This window comes from Periplaneta americana, chromosome 12, assembly GCF_040183065.1.
Source record: "Periplaneta americana isolate PAMFEO1 chromosome 12, P.americana_PAMFEO1_priV1, whole genome shotgun sequence".
Lineage (NCBI taxonomy): Eukaryota > Metazoa > Arthropoda > Insecta > Blattodea > Blattidae > Periplaneta > Periplaneta americana.
This window is the reverse complement of record NC_091128.1, coordinates 163,075,105-163,096,419: the sequence shown is the minus strand read 5'-3', so window position 1 is coordinate 163,096,419 and position 21,315 is coordinate 163,075,105. Positions and strand designations below refer to the sequence as shown.

The following is a 21,315-nucleotide window of genomic DNA, read 5'->3' as shown; positions in this document are numbered from 1 at the left end:
AGTATGCCTCTAATGTAAACACTGAGCAGTATACTGCGGTTACAATAAAACCTGTATCCTGCATTCAAGAAATATAATGAATGATCATTGAATTAGGAAATGTCTAAACATGTAAATACACAATTATTTTATAGTGAGATATATTAGCTCTTAAAATTTAATGTAAGATACCCACATCATCCTTGAATATGTGCATTGCAGTGAAGAGTTAAGTACATTTTCAGCAACTGCAAAGTAATCTCCTCCAATGGCCACTTAAACAGTTTTTATTTTGGGAAAATGTACGTTCAAGATCGCACGATGTAATACGTACATATTTGAAGAACGGAAAGTCACTACTTTTTAGTGACCAACTTCAGATGTCTTGTCGTGACCTGATGGTACATCATTTATAATACGAAGTTGTGTATAGGCAGAATTTTTAGCAATAATGTTTCTCAACTTACATTTCACTTTTTCTGAAATTAGTGAATTGTTATTTTGGATAACGGTTTGTGATACTTTATCCACTATATTAAGAGCTTCTGAGAGTTGTAGTTTAGACGATTCTAACACGATAATGCTTTTGGACACGATTTTAAAATTAGAATCAATGAACAGAATATCTTCTAATAGCTGTTCAGAAGGCAATGATTTTACAGCTGCAACAGCGGAACTGTCTGTGCTATCCAATGCATCAATTACCTACATTATTTTGTCGTAATATTGTGCATAATAATTAACAGCATCCAACCACGTTCCCCAACGGGTCAAAACTGACTGCGTGGGTAAGGGTATTCCAGGGGCAATTATTTGGAACAGAAACACACTCATTGCAGTATGTTTGACTGAATTCTTGTCTGCACTGAACAAATGTTAAGCTTTGACTATTCCAACCACAGTAATGCAAAAACATGTGCTTACATAGGTATACACTAGCTGTAGCTGCTCTATCTATTTGGACCGGTCACATCTCTTAACACAAACTGCTTATACTACGAGACCGGGTGGTCGCTCACCTCCTCTATACTACCGTACATCGGCAACCTGATTGCATGCTGCGTGTGGCAATTCAACGAAGTCTAGTCATCATCATAGAACCAGCTTTTCCCTCTCACCCAATTGTATGTTATGTGGATAAGTACCACCTGGGAAATTGCGAACTTTTGCCTGGTCATCTCAACATCACAGAAAAATACTGGACTGCAAGATGACTGATGGCTTCATTGCTATGACACCAGAGCATTGGCTACCAACCAACCATGTCATCATCGTCATCGTCATACAAATCAGGATTTGGCTCCAGTGACCTGTTCCAGTCTCATTGTTCATCTAGACTTCTTTTAAGCGGACAACCTTGGCTTCACTTTCCTGCTGGTTGATATTTTGAAATTAAATTTGTTAGTCTATCCCTCGTCATCCAGCTGTTTTGTCTTAGACTTGAAAGAAGTTCACTGTCCCTGTGAGGGGTTTCTAGTCCACTCGATAGATAAGTCCATTATTAATTTAAAAAAAAATAATAATAATAATAATAATAATAATAATAATTTATTATTAATGATAAAGATGAATGACTGTCAAAGATATAATCTTTTGGCTGCATGAAGGAAGCCACTAGGCAACTGCAGCCAGTAAGCTGCTTAGCTGTAAGAAAATAAAATGGACATACTGAACAAAAGAAGAATTGCAAAGAAATTCGCATTCATTAAGATGACGAAGTTATTGTCATCGTCCTCAAAGTCAACATCACCACAGCTATTGCCATCATCACATCTAATGTAGTTAAATCTTCTTGAAAACAATATATTTGAATTACACTTAAAAAATTTGGACAAAATTGACGTTAGGCATTAATTGCAATCTAACTTCATGAAGTGGCATATAACTATATAAATGATAGGACACACTAGCAGTCAGTGAAACATTATGAAAAAAATAAAGAGATATTGTGCCATGCTCCCTATTTATTTCCAGTACAAGGATTACTAAGAAGAACTTCACTGCTTGCTGAAGTTCGACGTTTGTTTCCACTTATTTTGGTTTAAATCAGACAGAGTCAAGAGCAACAGGTGCTTTGTGGTACTGACATCACCAGCTGTGCTGCAGGCAAATACTTACATAAACTCCAAACAGACGGTATCTATGCACTATCCTGTATCATGCACAACATAAATCATCATCGTCATCACCACACGTACTTCAACCTTTATCATATCCAGTACAAATGAGAGCAATATTTCATTTGACATATCAAATACAATAAAATTTATGGATTAAACTCTTTGTTGTTTATCAACATGAGAAATTATTTATGTTTGCAGCACTACTGCAAGTTGACAAAGGTGGAACATAACAGTGAGCCTCTAAGGTCGCACAGTGACAATGAACATGTGTTGCCTCAAAAGAGAGCACTCTCACTGGTTAAATCGGTCCCGTAACCACAGAAAGGAAAAAGAGAGATTTACCGGTACCTTATTTATTTAATTCGTAAGATGCTCTAAATGACCTCCAATGTGTCCGATGCACAATTGCTATCTCTGCAACAAATTTCCATTCACATGTCGAAATTCGCAAACAAGATGAATACAGACTAATAATACACAGTGAAAATTGTTTAGATCCCAAAAGTTGTAAATGTCCACCAATGAAACAAGCCACGTATGTGAAATATCTGGGTATCATTATTGATCAGAATTTAAAATGGCCTCATTACATTACTTATCTTTGTAAGAGGCTTCGTAAAAAAATTTATAAATTCGTTAATCTTCGATGCTGCTTACCCATTAGAGTTCTACGAAATGTTTATTTGGCCATTATTCAATCTATCATTCAATATGGTATAATTGTTTGGGGTGGAAGTACAAAAATTAATCTTAGTCCGTTAAATTTACTACAAAAACGAATAATTAAAATTTGTTTGAAGAAGCGTATATTTGTATTCTATAATTTTGAAATATATATATATATTGTCCTACTTTTCATATGCGATATTATTCTTCTCTAGTGTTAATATTATATTATATGATTCCATTGCCGCTGAAATTTAAATTTTAGTCCCTATTTCATTTTATTTATTTATTTTTTTTATTTTCTATATTTCTCTTATATTAATATTGTATTATATAATTTATGTAACTGTAATTTTAATTTTATTTCCTATATTCTCTTATAGGCCTATTAATATTATATCTGAACTGCGACCAAACACAAGCGCTGCTCATTCGGTCTCAAATTTTGTTAATACTACTGTATCTCCTTTTTTATATTGATTGTATTATTTTATTTCTATTTCTCTTGTTTGTAATTATATTCTTTATTCTGTACATGAAGACCACGGTTTATGAGAAGAAAAATAAAGAAAGCATACGTGTGAATTCGAAATGAGGCAATGAAACAAGTGGACAGCTTCATATAGGTACTGTAAGTAGTAACATGAGCTACCACAGTGAGCAACAAGGAACATTCTGACTTTCCCGCACTTTAAATCAGTGTTGGCAATTTAATGCTATCTAATTACTTTTAACATTTTTCAGCGACCTTTGCAGAAACCAGGTGCACTCTTTTCCTTCCTTTGTCAAATGCAGAATGAATGCAGGTAATAAAATTTGATTTATATATACATCACTGGTAGTCAGCCCTGCGATTATTTTCTTTGGAAATACATGAGACCTAAAGTGTATACAGTATTCCACGAACATTACTTGATCTGCAAGAAAACATTAAAATAGAAATGAGAAATATTAGAGCCGATTTTCTGCGACGTGTGAATGGAAATTTGTTCCGAAGATTGCAATGTGAATTGCACACGATGAAGAGCATTTACTGCATCTCATGAATGAAATCAGTAAGTAAGCTAAATCTATTCTTTTCTTGCCGTGATTACGGGACCAATTTAAGGAGAGAAAGCATCCATTTTGTCTAAGGCAACACATGTTCGTTAGTTGTTAAGCGACTTTAGAGACTCACTCTATGAGGGTTGTTCTGAAAGTAATGTTTTAACTTGCATGTATGACTGAAAATGAATTGTGACAACCTCCCTGCCCATACTCTGCAAGTTTCACTTCTCTCCACTAGGTGGCAGAGCTGAAGCAGTGAAGAGAACTGCAGAATGATACGAGTGTTCACCTGAAGCAGCAATGTGTATCAAGTTTCTAAATAGAGAGCACACCTGTGTATTGAAATTCGTTGCATTTAAAAATTTCATGGGGAATACTCGTTAGAAATCAGCAGAGTGAGACATATCAGTAAACAGAAGTGATTTAAAAGTCAGTCATGGCTGCAATTCGATGACTAAAATAGATGATTCTTGTGGACACACTGAATAGAACTGTATGATAATGCAAGTTACGGCATGTTAAATCACTGAGAAACGTAGATTGTAGGAAGTCAGTTAGGGAAAGAATAATATAATTTTCAGCATGAGAACGCAAGTTTCCCCACATAGAAAAATGCAATACATATGACTTGCATCTATTTTAAGGCAATGCTTCTCTTCTACAAATGCTGTCACTAAGGCTGTTACGGTGTGATTCATTTCGAATGATAACGACCATCACAAGACAAGAATCAGCACTGATGAAAGAATGTAGAACAAGGAGGTGGTTCTGTGGTGAAGTAACAGGAAGTGATTAAAGGCATGAAACGTTTATTTCACTGTCCTAATTTCAGACATTACTTTCAGAGCAACGGTTGTATAAAAGTCGTTTGTGTAGAAGTAAGAAGTTGTGATCAGACTTCAGAACAACTCTACCTAGCAACAAACTATCACAATTTATCATATCTGAAATAAAAATATCTCCATAACAAGGCAAACAGAGTAACAATTAATTTTAAACCACAGATTATGGACCGTAATTTTTTGTATTATTAATTAAAAAAAAATCAATCCCAATATACGTGTGGTATCAGTTGTTTTCAAATGTTAATTCTTCAGGTATCAAAACAAAAGACAATCTCAATTCATGGCTACAATAATGTTAAAAGAATAAATTGCAATGGAAAAAAAGCAAATATAAAAACAGTATTTATTTTTATTGTGTTTTTTCTTTTTTAGGTATTTCCATTCTTCCCACTCAGCCAGTTGCAATAATCTCGGACAGACGGCTGGCCTGTTGCGGAGGGTGAGAAGATATAACATATGAAATTATGTTATAAACAATTATAGGATTGGAAAGGAAGTGGGTCGTGGCTTTTTAATAGGTACTATCCTAGCATTCGCCTAAAGGAATTTGGGAAACCCAAGTCAAGATAGGCTGCTCCTGGGATCGAACCTCGGACTTCCCGAATACTAGGCAGTCATGTTAATCTCTACGTCACCATGAATATAATTTAGAAAACATACAGAATTTTGCCATTATTAATAAAGAACAGGATATTTTATATGCAATAAACATATAGGAGACCAATGTTTGTATTTCCTCATCTGATAATTTTTTACACAATCTTTCATTGTTCTTGGCTAGGAATGAACTCTGGTACTTTCGGCCATAGACAAGTATGTAACCATCTGACCACCAATTAGAAAGCTGTGATAGTAGTGTGGAATGTAATCAGAATCCTCTCATCAATTGATGGACAAACATGTATTCAAAATTAACTCAGATATATTATACCTTCTTACCTCCAAATTCTCCCACCTGAAATAATACATTTATTGTTTTGTAACATGGTGAACAAATTTTCACAACGCAATTATTACATGCACGATTATATTTGTGGATAGTATATATAATTATTATTATTTGTTTATGAGAAATTACGAAGGGATAACAATAATTTTGAGCATGTTGATAGAAGAAAAAAATCATAATATCATAGAATATAATTATCAGCAAAATTATGATACTAATCGACTTCATTTTCCTCAAGTTATCAGAGGTGCAAAACACTTTTGTGACATAACTCCATTTTCCCAGTCCACATGACTCTCATTAGATCCTTAATGAAACAAAACAGATGGCAGTCGACGGTTCCAGATCAGAGCTGTACGAGGTGTGTCCATAAAGTTTCATAACTTTTAAACAGCACGCCAACTAGACTATACAGAGGTATCTTTCATGTACAGAGGTATCTTCCTTTCATCATAACATTAAAATGTTCATGGTTATACTGATAAAACCTCCGTTATAATTAAATTTAAACAAAAATATGTAAGATGCATGTCTATAAGGGATGTATGAAATAGTGTTCACCAAGTTATTTGTTCAATTCTGCGTCTATAATACCCAAAAGGCACAGTGAAAAATATTATATAATTATTATTTTTATGATACATTTATCGAACAAAGTACAGCTCCTATACTTATATTTTTTTCAAAATTTTAATGAAATGAATTACAATACTGATATGTATGATAAAGGTTCAAAAGTCACAAAATAGCAATAATACTACCTATACAAGCATACGAACGCTGGAGCTTGAATGCTTCATAATCTTATTCATTCCATTACCTGAGTTTACAGCGTTCCACTGCAGAGGGCATTGGCTGCCATATCATTGCAGAACCAACACGAACCCCCTGTCCAAAATCTGGTTTCTCCTGCATACAAAAAAATGTATTTTTACTCTCTCACTTTTACATGTCATTCTTTTGTACTTCAACTGGAGGGCTGCAGGATCAAAATTATATGATAAGACAAACATATATATGGCACACCAGATATTTTGGAAAAAAGAACTTTTCAAGCTGCCAGAGAAATGACAACATATTGTCAATAACAATGGTGTATACTGTACAAAATGAAGTTTGTTTAATGAAAACTTCTTTGTTTTGAATGACTGTAATTTTTAATTTCAATTGAAAATTATATTCTGAATCTTAATGTATGATGTTCAGGCAACTCCACCTTAGCTGTACGATGGGTTTGCAGTGGTATCAGGCGTTAGTGGAACATACCGAACTAACTTAGGTGCCAACCGTATACGTAATACCACTCACTCACTCACTCCTATGATCTGACATCTCAAAAGCTTGACATTTCTGAACATTGTTCCTATTCAGCAATTATTTCTCTTCTATTAAATATGGTTACAGCACTATGGGCCATATTCATAGACATTCTTAGCACGGGCTTCCCGTGGATGATCAGCGAACTAACGTTTTTCGTATTCATAAACCAGTGTTAGCAATATGATATGACATGAATCCTGTACAAGTAATCAGTCGATAGTCGGAGCTAGTTTAGCACGCTCGTAGTGCGGGCTAGCGAAATGTCTATGCATAGCACCCTATAACTTTTAATATATCAGATTAAGATTTCGGTTTATGTTGTATTATTTCTAACAGCTCCTCTGAATACAAGACGTTACAGCTGAAACGTGCTTGTCAGAACTGCATGCATGCATTTCAGTCTAATTTGTCCAACAAACCTTGAGCGTTTTCTTCTCTAGTGTAAGTACTTCCATAACATATCGGTAATCACGAGAAATGTGATTTAAGCGCCTTGTTAATGTCACCATAGCACTTTCCACAAATGCCCACGCAAACTTCACCATCAGCCAGATTCGTTGGCCTATACTCATTTTTACTGCAACACATAAGAACAGGTATTGTGTGTTAGTTTACTGAATAATGTGACAATTAACGCTGTTAAAATGTTTTCAGACCAAAAGAAAAATGACAAAAGTTAACAAATGTCCTGCTGAAAACTGGTCCCAATATATCACATATATGAAATCAATGTCGGCAAGCAACAAAACATGGTAAGAAAAGACGCCATTGAAGGCTGAAGCTAACACTGTCAAGTGAATTTTCTGTGTGTGTAAAGGCGAAACAAGTAAATACAAGAAGACTAAGGTGAGCGAAATTCAAGGAAGTATTATAAGCAATTTTTCCAAATGACACAGGTATAACCCACAGAACGTCAATGACAATTGCCATCTTATCAATAGAATACTTCTTGTACTTGAATTTCAAGAACATGTGTGTCGTCCAATGTAACTCTTTCTTGCAAATATTTATACAAGAACCAATTATATTTACTTCATTGTTCTATATACACTTTTAACACTTACGTAATCACTGATTAACTTTATAACTCTTTACTGTACCAATATGAGGAAATTACGTGGCTAACTGGTTTCGAAATGATGTCCTTCATTTTCCAAAGCCTACTGAAGGTCTCACGCTATCTTCTGGTTTCATGTTGTGGTGGGGTGTATTCATGATTGTATCGAGAAGGTGTGTGTTTTGAAATTGAGTTAGTGTTCAGGATCTGCTGGGGTGTATGCTTTTGTATGTTTGTAGATTTCATATTGTTCTAGATCTAGAGTGTCAAATTTCTGATTTTTTGGCTGGATGTGTAGTATTTTCATGTCTGTGTCTATGTAGCTTTAGTTGTGATTGGAGTTTGTGATGCATTCTGCATACGTTGAATTGTTGTGTACTTTGGTTAAGGCTGTGATATGTTCTTTGTAACGTGTTTGAAATGTATCACAGCCATAACCAAAGTACACAACAATTCAACCTACGCAGAACACATCACAAACTGCAATCACAACTACAGCAACATAGACACAGACATGAAAATACTACACATCCAGCCAAACAGAAACTTGACACTCTAGAACAGTATGAAATTTACAAACACACAAAAACATACCCCCAGCACATCCTGAACACTCAACTCAATTTCAAAACAACAACTCTTTTCGACACAATCATGAACATACCCCATCACAAAAGGTAACCAAAAGATAATGTGGGACCTTCACTAGGCTTTGGAAAATGAACACCACTTCAAAACTAGTCAGTGAGGTAATTTCTTCATATTAACACAGTAAAGAGTTATAAAGTTAATTAGTAATTATATTTATGTTCCAAAAATTCAATACAAAAATTCTCATAAAATGATGTATTGGGAAGTTCTCAGTTTCTTCTAAAAAAGTAACATTTATTTATCATTGTTATTTTCCAAGCATGCAAACTATACTGAATGTAATGTATGAAAACTCTCGTTTAAAATCACATTAAGTGGCTACATCATGACATGGACTGTTCACCTTCACTTTCTGAAGATGCATCTTTTGTTGTTGAAGTCCCATCTGCCTCATCTTGTGGATAATGTTGTGAAGGGTAGCTACCCTTACTGCCTTCAGGTGAAGTTGGCATCTGTTGAACACAGATTTTTTTTAATGTGAAATTTACATAATTAGTAATACAAAAATACAAATTTACTGCAGTTTACATGCAAATATGACTGAAGCAAGCCTCCCACTACCAGTGCAATGCAAAAGATGAATTTATGCTACGTAAATATATTAAAAAAGTCTAAGCACGTATAATTGATTGATGAATTAGTTTTCTCCGCATTTAGATATGGTCAACTAAGACTTTTCTGGATTCTGTTATTCTGGCAGCTTCAAATTCCATTTCTGAGACAGAGTTACTCAAATAACGGAATTTATTGGCCCACTAACACCTATGTGTCGCGTCACATTGTGCTGCACTAATATTTTATCTAGTTAACTTCCCTTAGAATGATGCAGTGTGGCCTGGAGCGTCTAAACAAAACGAATCATTTAATTGTTTTAGTGACTAATATAATCCTTTTGCTGGTATCTAATATCACACTCTCTTATTGTTTAATTCTATTAATCAAAACTTTTCAGAATAGCATATTGCAAAATAAATATAAAACTACTTTCTAACTTGTACTGTTTCATAGTGTGATATTTATTTCCTTCCAAGCATCATTACATAGGCTATTACTGCAGTAATATTTGTGGCTTTTGTCGTAAGAAATTGATATTTCTCCATAAAATCAACAAGTTTTTCACAATCCATTTTAATTCTTGTTGCTGTTATTGTTGGTCCTGTATCATGACGTCATGGTCTAAGTCATCCTGCCTAGGACTCACATTACAGAATATGCGCTGGTTCGAGTCATGGGGGAAGAAATTTTCTCATGAAATTTCGGCCAGTGTATGGGACTGGTGCCCATCCAGCATCGTGTTGCACTTGGAAAGCTACGATAAATAGCAAAATCTGGTTGCAAAAACCAGCTATAATGGCTGGAGGATCATGCTAACCACACAATATCTCCATTCCGGTTGGATGATTGTCCACCTCTGCTTCAGCATGTGAACATGAGTTCAGCAGCAGACTGGTCGGTCTGGGCCTTTCAAGGACTGTGGTGCCACGGATTACTATTATTATGCTGTTGTTGTTGTTGTTTAAATGGTTAGATATTTGGCAATGAAGAAGAAGTTAAGATGAACAGATATATAAAAAGACAGAGGATTGTTATTTCAACAGTGCAGCCCCAAAACGAAAAAACCCGAGTCTCTAGTCGACAATTATTTCCGACTCTGATGCACCATCGATAATATAATTATTGTTACTGATTAGAGTCTCTCGATAATAATTGAATGTAAGAGTTGAGACAATAAGCATACTCCTTCTGATTGCTTGGGTCCAACCATGATCTCCATTAACATACAATTTTATTAATAAATCTAGGTGTACTTACGTACTTAAATAAAATTAATTTAAAAAAATCACATACGTGGTATTAGATCTAGGCCAAGGAATTTATGTGCCGCAGCACGACGCATAGGTGTTAGCAGGCCACACTAAATAGACGAGACTGATGACTAGCAGGAAGAGGTATTGTAAATGTTGCATGGAGCCCCTACACTCAGGGAGATGCTTCTTTCACATGCCATAGATATAAGACGCAGAACTCCTGGCTTTACTTCTTTTCTGAAGAAAGTCATATCAGGAATTTGCATTGCTCTTAAAAATCTATCACTCTCTGTTAATTCAAGTTTTGGATATTTGTTGTGTCACAGATGTAGAGATGTATCGACTATGTATCAGCTCCAAAACATTGGTTGTCACTGCATCTACGACAATGGTACAAAAACCCAAAAATTATTTACCATCACGCCGAACACTATGAAAATCCCAAATCATACATATTCTGTGCTAGGTTTGAACATGTCACCCTCAAATTTAATGGAGAGAATTTTATTTTTTATTTTATTGGGTTATTTCACGATGCTGTATTAACATCTAGGTTATTTAGCGTCTGAATGAAATGAAGGTGATAATGCTGGTGAAATGAGTCCGGGATTCAGCACCGAAAGTTACCCAGCATTTGCTCGTATTGGGTTGAGGGAAAACCCCGGAAAAAACCTCAACCAGGTAACCTGCCCTGACCGGGATTCGAACCCTGGTTTCGCGGCCAGACGCGCTGACCGTTACTCACAGGTGTGGACTTTAATGGAGAGAACAGTCAATCACTGTACGATGTATATCTTAATGAAACTACAGTAAAATTTGCCCTTAATGGAATCGCAAGGGACTGGGAAAATTTTCCAATTTACAATTATTGTTCTCTGTCTTAAGAATCCGTTTTCACATCTTAATTGTAAAAGAAACATGTATACATCGAAAGAGAGAAAAACATGACAGTGCAGATAAAAGCAGCAGACAGAAGAGAAAGTACAAATTATATCCATTACCATAAAAAACGTAGCAATATGAAGATCAATAATTTCTAATTGTTCACCTACCTTACGTGGATCTCCAATGCTACATTAATTTTTCTTAAAAAAAAGGAGTGAAAAGTAAACAAATATGAAGCTAAGCACATCAAAGCATTACAGAAGAAGCTACAGAATGAAGAAGCGTAAACAACTAATGAACAAATGACTCACATAGTCACTACGCAAAGAAGGACTGCTTGCTTGTGCTTGGGGCGTGATCTCGGTCTCACACGTGAAGAATGACGATTTGTTTCGTGTCAGTTTGACAGAAGGACGTCGACCCCCTTCTGTAACATCTTCCCCTGCGGTGCCCTTTGTGAGAGCTAACTCAGCCGCCTGTTCCATGTCAGTCTTGAAAGCAGTGTCCAGAAACTGGCAGGGCCAGACAATAACAAATGTATGTTTACAACACAAATATACTCTATCAGCTCTCATAGCTTATAACAAATTTAAGAATAATGCTGAAATCATGACGAAGATGTAAAGGCTCATCTGATGAGTGGACCACACTGAGTGCTTCTTAAATCTGTAACTCTTCACCGTCACAAATAAAACTTCTTGTTAAGTAACACTGTGAGCAGGAAACAATGAGATGTAGTAGAAAGTTATGCTTTTCATTAAACACTACTTGATAAATTTTAAAACCTTTATTGTCGCGTTTCTCATCTCATTTAAGCACATACTAGATAACTCAGGCGTTGTCTACAACTTCAGGAATCCCTGTGGAATATGCGCCAAAGAGCACAACAAAGCATGACGCACAAATATTCGTCAACAAAATCAAAATTAGTGTGCAATCAATTATTTTATTTTCCATTATTAGATATAAATATTAACAAATTTCAAAGCAAACTTACAAAAATCATCAAAAATTGGTACAGCAAACTAATAGAAGGATTTTTAAGAACTTTCTCCGAAAGACATGGCCTATGGCCATAATAGAAGTATTTCTTTCCATCCTAGTAATACTGTTGATTTAAGGCAAACATGATCATTCGATCTTCTTCGTGGTAGTTCATAGTCCCAGTTGACATACAGTTTATAAAATAATATATTTCTTGCAAAAAATGAAAGGTTCTTCCATTGTGTTTGCCATTTCTCACATTCAAAGCACATTTCATAACATACTATTATTATTTATAATTTCTCCTCTTTTTGATGCATGTAGTGAAGATCTCAAAAAATTAATTTGTATTGCTTCCAGGTCTTTTCCCACATCTTGTGACCTTAAAGTTCGAATTTCTTATTTCCTCTCTTCACTACATTACATAGGCTTTACTTTATTTAAAATATTATTTTTCGTCGTTAATCAGATAACTTTTAACACGGCACTGTCTTCTGCATCAACATTATCAACTTATTAACAGGGTAGGACCTGGAGATGTGGCTATATAGTTTTGGCTGTGATAGGGTAAAGGAAAACAAAGGCACAGCGTAATAGGGTGTTTCGTTGATTTCTTGTCAGTTCCATAGTTGTACTATCTGTTTCATACACGTCATCTCTTAGTTTTCTTCGGTTTCTATCTACTGTTTCACTTCTAGCAGCTTGTGTGTTTGTGTCTTGTAACTACTTTTTAATAGTGTGTTGTACAGTCACAATAATGAGTTCGTTGAGCTGTGCACAATACTAATGTTTTTAGGAAAGGTGATACATGTGTATCAAAGAAAGTGGCAGCAATTCTAATCGTGCTGTATTCTTTATCCATGCCATCTCTCCAGCACCTGTCAAAAGCAGGTAATCAATATTCATCAATCAAATCGAAACTTACATTAACTTTATTTGTTCAGTCAGTACACACACTTTGCAATTTTGTTTATTACTGAATTTTTACAGAAAAACTAAAAACATTAACCAAATAATGTAAATGATAAAAGAATGAAAGTTACATTTGTGGATTTTCAAGACAGTCAATAGCAATCTTGGGTTTCTCAAGTAACCATTAAACTTTTTAAATTTCATTTCACTTTATTTTCCAGATTTTAATTTTGTTTACCTACTTGCATCTTGTACAGACCCAGAAACAAAATCTGAGCCACATGAATTTTCCAAGTTCCAGTTATAACATACTGCACATACTCAGTGCTTATTCAGGTACATATCATGTACCGTTAATTTTTGCATTATCATTACCGTACGTTAAGTACTGTATAAGAAACATAGCACTAAAAATAAATTTAGAATTTCTGACAGAACCACCAGTAAACATTTTCTGCATTTGACATAAAAAAAAGACTGTTTGATCATTAACTGTGAGATCTTCTGGAATACTGGACGGAAGGGTATAATTTACAGGGAAAATATCCGAAAACAATTTTGAACTTTCAATGTTTCTTCTTGACATCCAAATAGTTTCTTCTTGATGTCAAAATATTCTCTTCTTGACGTCAAAATATTCTCTTCTTGACGTCAAAATATTTTCTTCTTTACGCCCAAAAATTTTCTTCTCAATTGCTTTATGAAATACAAACGAATAAAAGCAAACACATGGTCCTAATTCACGGTTTATAGGAATATTATTACAAGTAAATCGTTAAATTTGAACACTGCATAAAGTTGAAGGGCTGAAAAAAAAAAAAAAAATGGGCATCATTCTTAAGGCACAAGCCAACTGGAAGTTGACCATTTTAGAAGAGCCCTATCTATTTCAGTAAGTGCTTTTGAAAGAAACTAATGTTATAGTTACTACACGAATTTATAGCAAGGAAGCATGTACAATTAACACTGTACTACTTATCTTCTAAACACCACAGTACGATTCTTAAAGCTTTACTGCAATGAGTTCATTGAGCATAGAAAATAAGGTAATTCTAAATAATTTGGTACAAAGAATTTTCACATACTTTCTACTATGAAATAACTGTTCATAATGTATATCATACCTCTGATTGAGGTTCTGATATATCAGGCAGTACATCTCATTTGACGATATGTGTCCGAGAAAGAATTTTTTGTATACACCTGAAGTTTGATTAGTGGAATATGTAGCTAATCGGCAATGTATGCAATGGAGGGGAAGAGGAACTAGTCACCCTACCCCATTACCTCCTGGCATAGTTGCCTCATAAACGGTGCCATGTTGGTATTACTTGTGAGGTTCAGACCTGTCTTCGGACAATAGCGTATATCAAAACGTTTTCATTGAAACACAGAGAAAAGTACAGAGTATCTCCAAGTATATCATATAAACAAAGTTTTATATCCAAGATTTTTTTAAGGCAATGCATAATTGTAATTAAAATTGAATGAGGAGATTTTGGACAAAAAACTCAGACAAGTCAAATCTTTTATTTAGAAATGAATATTTTTACGGAAACAAACTATTTCTGCGACTATTGTGCGAGTTAGGAAATCATAGAAAATATTTTTAAATAACACTATATATTTTTTTTTTTATATCATCTGAATGAGCATATTAATTTTTTGTATGGCTATTCGTTTTACAGTGTATTCGTTTGATATAGAAGCGCAGTAGTTATGGTTACTATGGCAACTACTTAGTTGCTTATATATTTTTTTAGTCCTTGTGTTATGAAATCGGTTTCATTGATGAAATCAACATGCAATAAAATGTTCTTAACAGAAAATGAGACAATTGAGGAATAGATATCTGATTTGGATAAATTTATTTAAGAAGCACGCATATCTCGTTTTGAAGGTACGACTTTTGTCACCAAATCTTGTCCTATTTCTCCCAGACGTATACAATTCCAATTGACATAATCATAGAAGGATATTATGTCATTATATTGAATACGGCACTATTTTAAGTTGGCTGGTCGGTATTTAATGTTGAATAGTTGACGATAATGGCATTAGCTCTCTTGCACTCCAATATTTAATTTCAGAAGTAAAAAATCTACTTTCTACACCAACCTGGTTTGTATGTGCAAATTGTAACGTAAAAGCATATAGCTGTAAGCTTCTAATACTGAAAGCCTCGCTGATTTGCAATAGTGAAATTACGTCTAGGTTTTTAAGCATGTGTGATGCAAAGGTGAATAATTTTCAGTGTGAAATTATCAGTTTGTGTTACTGCTGTGTTTATTCAATCACTGTAAGCAACCTAATTCACTACAAGCAAAAATAACACTCAGAAAATAATATATTTGTAAGAAAAACATGTTTTAAGGGAAAATTTGTTTTATCTTTTCTAAAAAAGTTTTACAAGTTCGAACTTGGTCTGTTGTAATATTAAATCAAAACAGTCTACTCTAAGTTGGCTTCCGAAAAAAGAAATAAGTTTTATTTGGTGATCATCTGTATATGTGTGTGTGTGTGTGTGTGTGTGTGTGTGTGTGTGTGTGTGTGTGTGTGTGTGTGTGTGTGTGTGTGGTGAGAGTGTGTGTGTGTGTGTATAGTCTCGTGTGAGTGTATGTGAGAGAGAGTGATGAATATATATCTGTGTGTGAGTGAGTGAGTGAGTTCAATTTATTTTATCTAGAAACAGGATTCATGAAAATGGTCACAAGTGTTCTATATGAACTACATAGGATTCCTTCATTAAGAAAATCTATGACCTGACTACAAGCAAATGTTTGCAAAAGTTTTCTTTATTTTCTGATGCAAAAAAGTATTGTTTTTTAGACCAAATGTCCAGTCAGATTCCTAAAAAGTATATAATAATATAGCCTAATAAAAATAAATTCATAAATTTATTGCTAGTAAAAACACTTAATACAATTATAAACAGAAGTAATCCCTGAAGGAGTAAAACTTGTGCCTAGGCAGCTATCCAAACACACTCAACACATACCGGTACTTAATGACAGACATTACAAGGAACAAAGCGTGTTTAAACTTAAGGTTAGATTAACTTAGAAATAATACAATTTTAATTCTTACACGTTAACTTATACAAATACAAGAATATACATTAAACAATATAATATTCTTTAAAAAACAATACTTCTAACTGTATTTTGGAAATTACCGACAATAAAATTTTGTAAACTTGGGTATTTTTCAATTATTTTGTTAGATAGCAAATAATAAATACCATAATTAAATATATTTCTTTCTCTTTGTTCCCTAGCTAACAGCGATGATCAAGTCATTTCTAATACTCGAGGAATCCTTGTAGAAGATCATAAGAACCTAGTTTCGTCCATCAGTTGTCATGTAGAAATTAAGAGTGATTTTTTCTGAAGTCCATTGATATTATGCATACATTGTACAAATGCTAAATTTCGGTACCGGTATTTCAATAGAAGTAATCTAAAAAAATTAATCATATAATGAGAAAGTATGTGTAACATTCTTTGCACCACTTTTTAACCCTTCTGCAAAGCAAAAACCTTACCTTACTGAGTGTGACTCTCCTCTCACCGTCATGTCGGCCTCCTTCATCATCTGAAGAGGTTTCATCCTTCTCTTCCAACACATCATCGTCCAACTCTTCAAACATGTAGTAGTCACCGGAACGAATGGCTGGAAACACATACAGTAAAACATTAGTATTATAGTCACAAAATTAGATACAGGTCTTATGGAATTATAATTTAAGACTTTTTTTTAATAATTAAATTTAGATCATTGTCAACTTACAAGATGTTGAAAGTCACTTAATTGCAGAATAAAACTTATAACAATGTCCTATATGTAGAGGATATCCAATTTCATTGCAGACAATAAAGAAACGTTTATTTATTGGGTTTACACATAGTGACCAAAATATCACCTTTTAATTGATAAATCTTATCCATTAATATTGATTTATTCACTTATTCATTAATCCGTATATTTATTAACTTAAGTACCTACATCATTTAGCACAAGGATCAGTCAACTACTGTAGTGATTTACATTAAAAAATGTAGAAGTGAAAAATGAAAATCTGTCCTCCACCTAAAGCTGAGTACCGAACTAATTCTTACACATTATAGAGAACAGTGAAGGGCAAGGTAATTCCGGGTGTCACAGGAGAAAGAGTAGCTTAATATCAAAGACGGACATCTGTCGTCTCCATAGTTTTGATCTAGAGGCAATTTTTTTAATTCACAGTGTTCTTTGTAATATTTAACACAATTTATTTTACAAATGTAGTGTTAGAGTTTGCATATGGTTTCACTATAACTGGAAAAAGCATGAAAAATTGTATAAAAACCACAGCTATCTAAATTTCGATTGAGGTGAGATGTCTGTCTTTGATATTAAGCTAGTATTCGTACCTAGAAAATGTATATTACACGCAAGGATAAAATATCATTCCAGCCTTCATGTAGTAAATCAATAACATTGTGTTAACATATGCATTTTTTGACTATTCTTGTTTATAACAACATGAATTGTGTGGGATTATCCATAAAAAAATTCTAACTCTAAAGAAAGCATCATATAACTTCAATGAATTTGTACGTGTGCTTTGTGTTTTTTTTTTTTTGTAAATAATGCTAAGCATAAACTATTTTAATTGTAATAGTACATACGAAATTATGACATACATAACAATTGAAAGGTTACTTCGGCCACCGAAAATATACAGGTTTATACCAAGAGGAGGCTGCATCAGCATCAAAACATCGGGATGCTACAACTTCTCGATAAAAGCGTACTAATGAGAAGTTAGAAGTAACCAGTTCAAGCACACTGTTAGTCGAATGACCAGAGCGTTGGCTTTCCATACTGGAATCCAGGTTCGAATCCTGGCAGGTTAAAGTGGAATTTGTGATGAACAAAGAATGTGCTCGGTAGATTTTCGTGGGGTACTCCCATTTCCCCTAACAGAATTCCACCACTGCTCCATTAATTTATTTTATTTTATTGGGTTATTTTACGACGCTGTATCAACATCTCAGGTTATTTAGCGTCTGAATGAAACGAAGGTGATAATGCCGGTGAAATGAGTCCGGGGTCCAGCACCGAAAGTTACCCAGCATTTGCTCGTAATGGGTTGAGGGAAAACCCCGGAAAAAACCTCAACCAGGTAACTTGCAACGACCGGGATTCGAACCCGGGCCACCTGGTTTCGCGTCCAGACGCGCTGACCGTTACTCCACAGGTGTGGACCGCTCCATTAATTATCATTAGTTGGTAGAATATGAAAATTTATATTCTAGATCATTCCTGCTAGAGTATGAGAACAAAAATATTCAAGATTCACAATGTGTATAATGCAATCAACACCAAAAATATTGTCATATTTCATAATATTTTGATAAAATTTTGTTTTATAAAAATCTTATATTTTTTTCATATCTTGTGTGCAATTTTTCCCCCTTCATTAGTATTCCTATAAAAACCACTTATTTCCTAAAAGTATGTAATAACACATTTAATTTCGTATATAGATGAGATATTTGAAGCTGTTGAGTCTGCTGAAATTTAAACAAGATTTATAGTTAATTTATCAATTGACTAATTTTGGAAGAAACTTAAGTTTATTATATTTGTCAAAAAGTGAATGTTTCACATTTATTTTCTACATGTACAGAATATGTGATGATTAAATGAATAACATAGTCATTTGGTACCTATTTTGGTTAGGTATTACACAGAATAAAGGTCCATGAATTTCTCATGTTACAGAAACATAAAAACAAGTATGTACACAAGGATAGTAACTTGTTGCAATTTTGCACAAAAATATGGAAATCTAAACAAGTTCATTTGGAAAATCACTTGTTAAAAACATAATTTTCCCCCAGATCATAAATAAGCACAGCTTTAACAATATACAAGTAGAGTACATATAAGGTATATACTCCTATATTAGTAAAGCCAGCAATAACTACCATTAAATTTGTACAAATGTATTGACTTCGTGTTTTCTTTTTAAACTTCCTATTACGAAGTACTTGGATTCAATCTATTACCAAATCTAAATGGACGGATTCCTTGTGCTGTTTCTTCTATCATTTTTACATAACAATGAAGTGACTTTCATTAAATTTATCATCATTGAATTTAACAACATGCAACTATTTACTTAGATTTGATTTTAAAGCTTTACATATATTTACATTATATTATATTATTTACAGTGGTTTTTATATGCAACACACAACAATTTGAAACATTTGGATAAAAAGGAAGGAATGACATAAACAAAACGGAAATGTAGTCTTCATGCAGCAGGAGTGATGCAAAAAAGGAAAGACAAGTTGTTTTAATATGTTGTTTTTATAATAAATAATTACATTTGTTAAATTCTATATACTAAAAATCGTAGCTCTGCAAGAAATCTCAAATTTTAATGAATCTGGACAAAGCTACACTTTATTTCAATGTAATTTTAAAACTAGTGACAGCCTGTATTATTAAAATATGACAATCGTGACCATGAGATTTCACACAATACAAACAGCCCACATTTTTTAGATTAGCCTATTTTAAAAACTAAAAATAGTAATTTATGATTAGTGGCATTACTGAAACAATTTCTCAAATATACTAAAACTCGCTTAAGTTATATAAATGCAAACTTTCCGACATTTCTATCTCTTGTAAAGTAAGTCCTAATTTCTCATCTATAGAAAAAAAATAATAATTTAGTGTTGAAATATAAACCTATGCTGTATTTTGAAAATTTCACATTCAATTGAAAGCAATGTACAACAATATCACCGCATCCACCAACATTTGAAATGTAAAGATAAGAAAGGTAAATAGAAAGTCACATGAAGCAGTCTTAGGCAGAAGTAAATATTCTGAAGAAATGCTTAAAGTGAGTGAAGTATTAGTCCTGAAAATGTATACACAAATATGTACACAGAGTTTAAGAGATTTACCAAGCCAAAGTCAGTCAGTCACATTAATATAAATATAAGCAATGTTTACTAATGTATTAAAGAAGTTCTATTTTCTCACGTCGAATACAATTACTGTACACTGAGATTCATTACAAATCCCAGTACATTTTTATAGTGCATCAAAGTTTTATTGTTTCATTTGGTAAACACACAAAATAACGTAGGGTACTGCAAACATGTTTAGTTGGCATTCACTGATGTTTATTTTCCACTTTCGTACAAGAGGCAACGAATTTACTTAAGAGGAGTAACGGATGAAATTTTGGTCATTTTTAATAAAAAAGAAATCGTATTTTCATTTTCTTGTAAAAAAAATAAATCAGCACTCTTTTATTTATACATTGAGCGAGTTTCAATGGTCTGCAGCGCTCGAAAGCATAAAAATTACGCATTATATAAATCGGCGCACCCTTGAATTTTAATTCCATGCAAATTTAACAAGCTGTTTTCTCACACTTTTTTTTCAGTACATTTCGTCAGGTTCGAAGTGTAAAGGCTCTTATAATTTTGATGCTAGGAACATGAAAATTTTACTGCATGTAGTTAACAAAACAGCGCATAGGATTTTACTACTGGGTTCAAAAAGTTCCCGGAATTTTACTATCATTTTTCGTATTAATATATAACAAGGGATATTATACATTTGTTTTGTTGGTAACATTCATGATGTCATTTCCTTAAAGTTTGTTGATAATGGCGATTGTTGGTTTTGAGTTGTAGGCAATTGTTTATCATAGTGTTTTGTTTGTTCGTCGCATTTTGTAATATGTCCACAGAGCAACGTACAAACATAAAGTTCTGTGTTTTGTTACACAAAACTCCTGCAGAGACATTAAGATTGTTGGAAGAAGCATATGGCGAAGCAGCAATGAAAAAAACTCCAGTGTATGCCTAGCATAAACGCTTTTCTGGTGGCCGCGATAAGTACGCAGCGGCCGACCAACAACTGCAACAAATGAAGCAATCGCTCAGAGTGTGCGTAATGTTGTGAGGGACGACCGACGTAAAACCATAACAGAGATAGCAGCAGAGGTCGGAATATCAGTCGGAAGTGTACACAATATTCTTCACAAGCATCTCAACATGCATTACGTGTC

General features: G+C 33.8%; 1 protein-coding gene across 13 annotated transcripts in view; it reads right to left on the bottom strand.

The window, feature by feature from the left end:
* Piezo (piezo type mechanosensitive ion channel component) overlaps positions 1-21,315 on the bottom strand; it is a 303,168-nt gene that overhangs the window by 56,036 nt on the left and 225,817 nt on the right. For 12 of the 13 annotated variants that reach the window (XM_069842458.1, XM_069842460.1, XM_069842464.1 and 9 more), the window contains 5 exons: positions 16,771-16,898; positions 11,642-11,842; positions 8,981-9,089; positions 7,349-7,506; positions 6,430-6,518 (listed from right to left, as the gene is read on the bottom strand). In XM_069842458.1, the coding sequence (XP_069698559.1) occupies positions 6,430-6,518; positions 7,349-7,506; positions 8,981-9,089; positions 11,642-11,842; positions 16,771-16,898 (685 nt within the window). The remainder of the gene's footprint in view (positions 1-6,429; positions 6,519-7,348; positions 7,507-8,980; positions 9,090-11,641; positions 11,843-16,770; positions 16,899-21,315) is intronic. The other variant, XM_069842468.1, reaches the window with a different exon arrangement.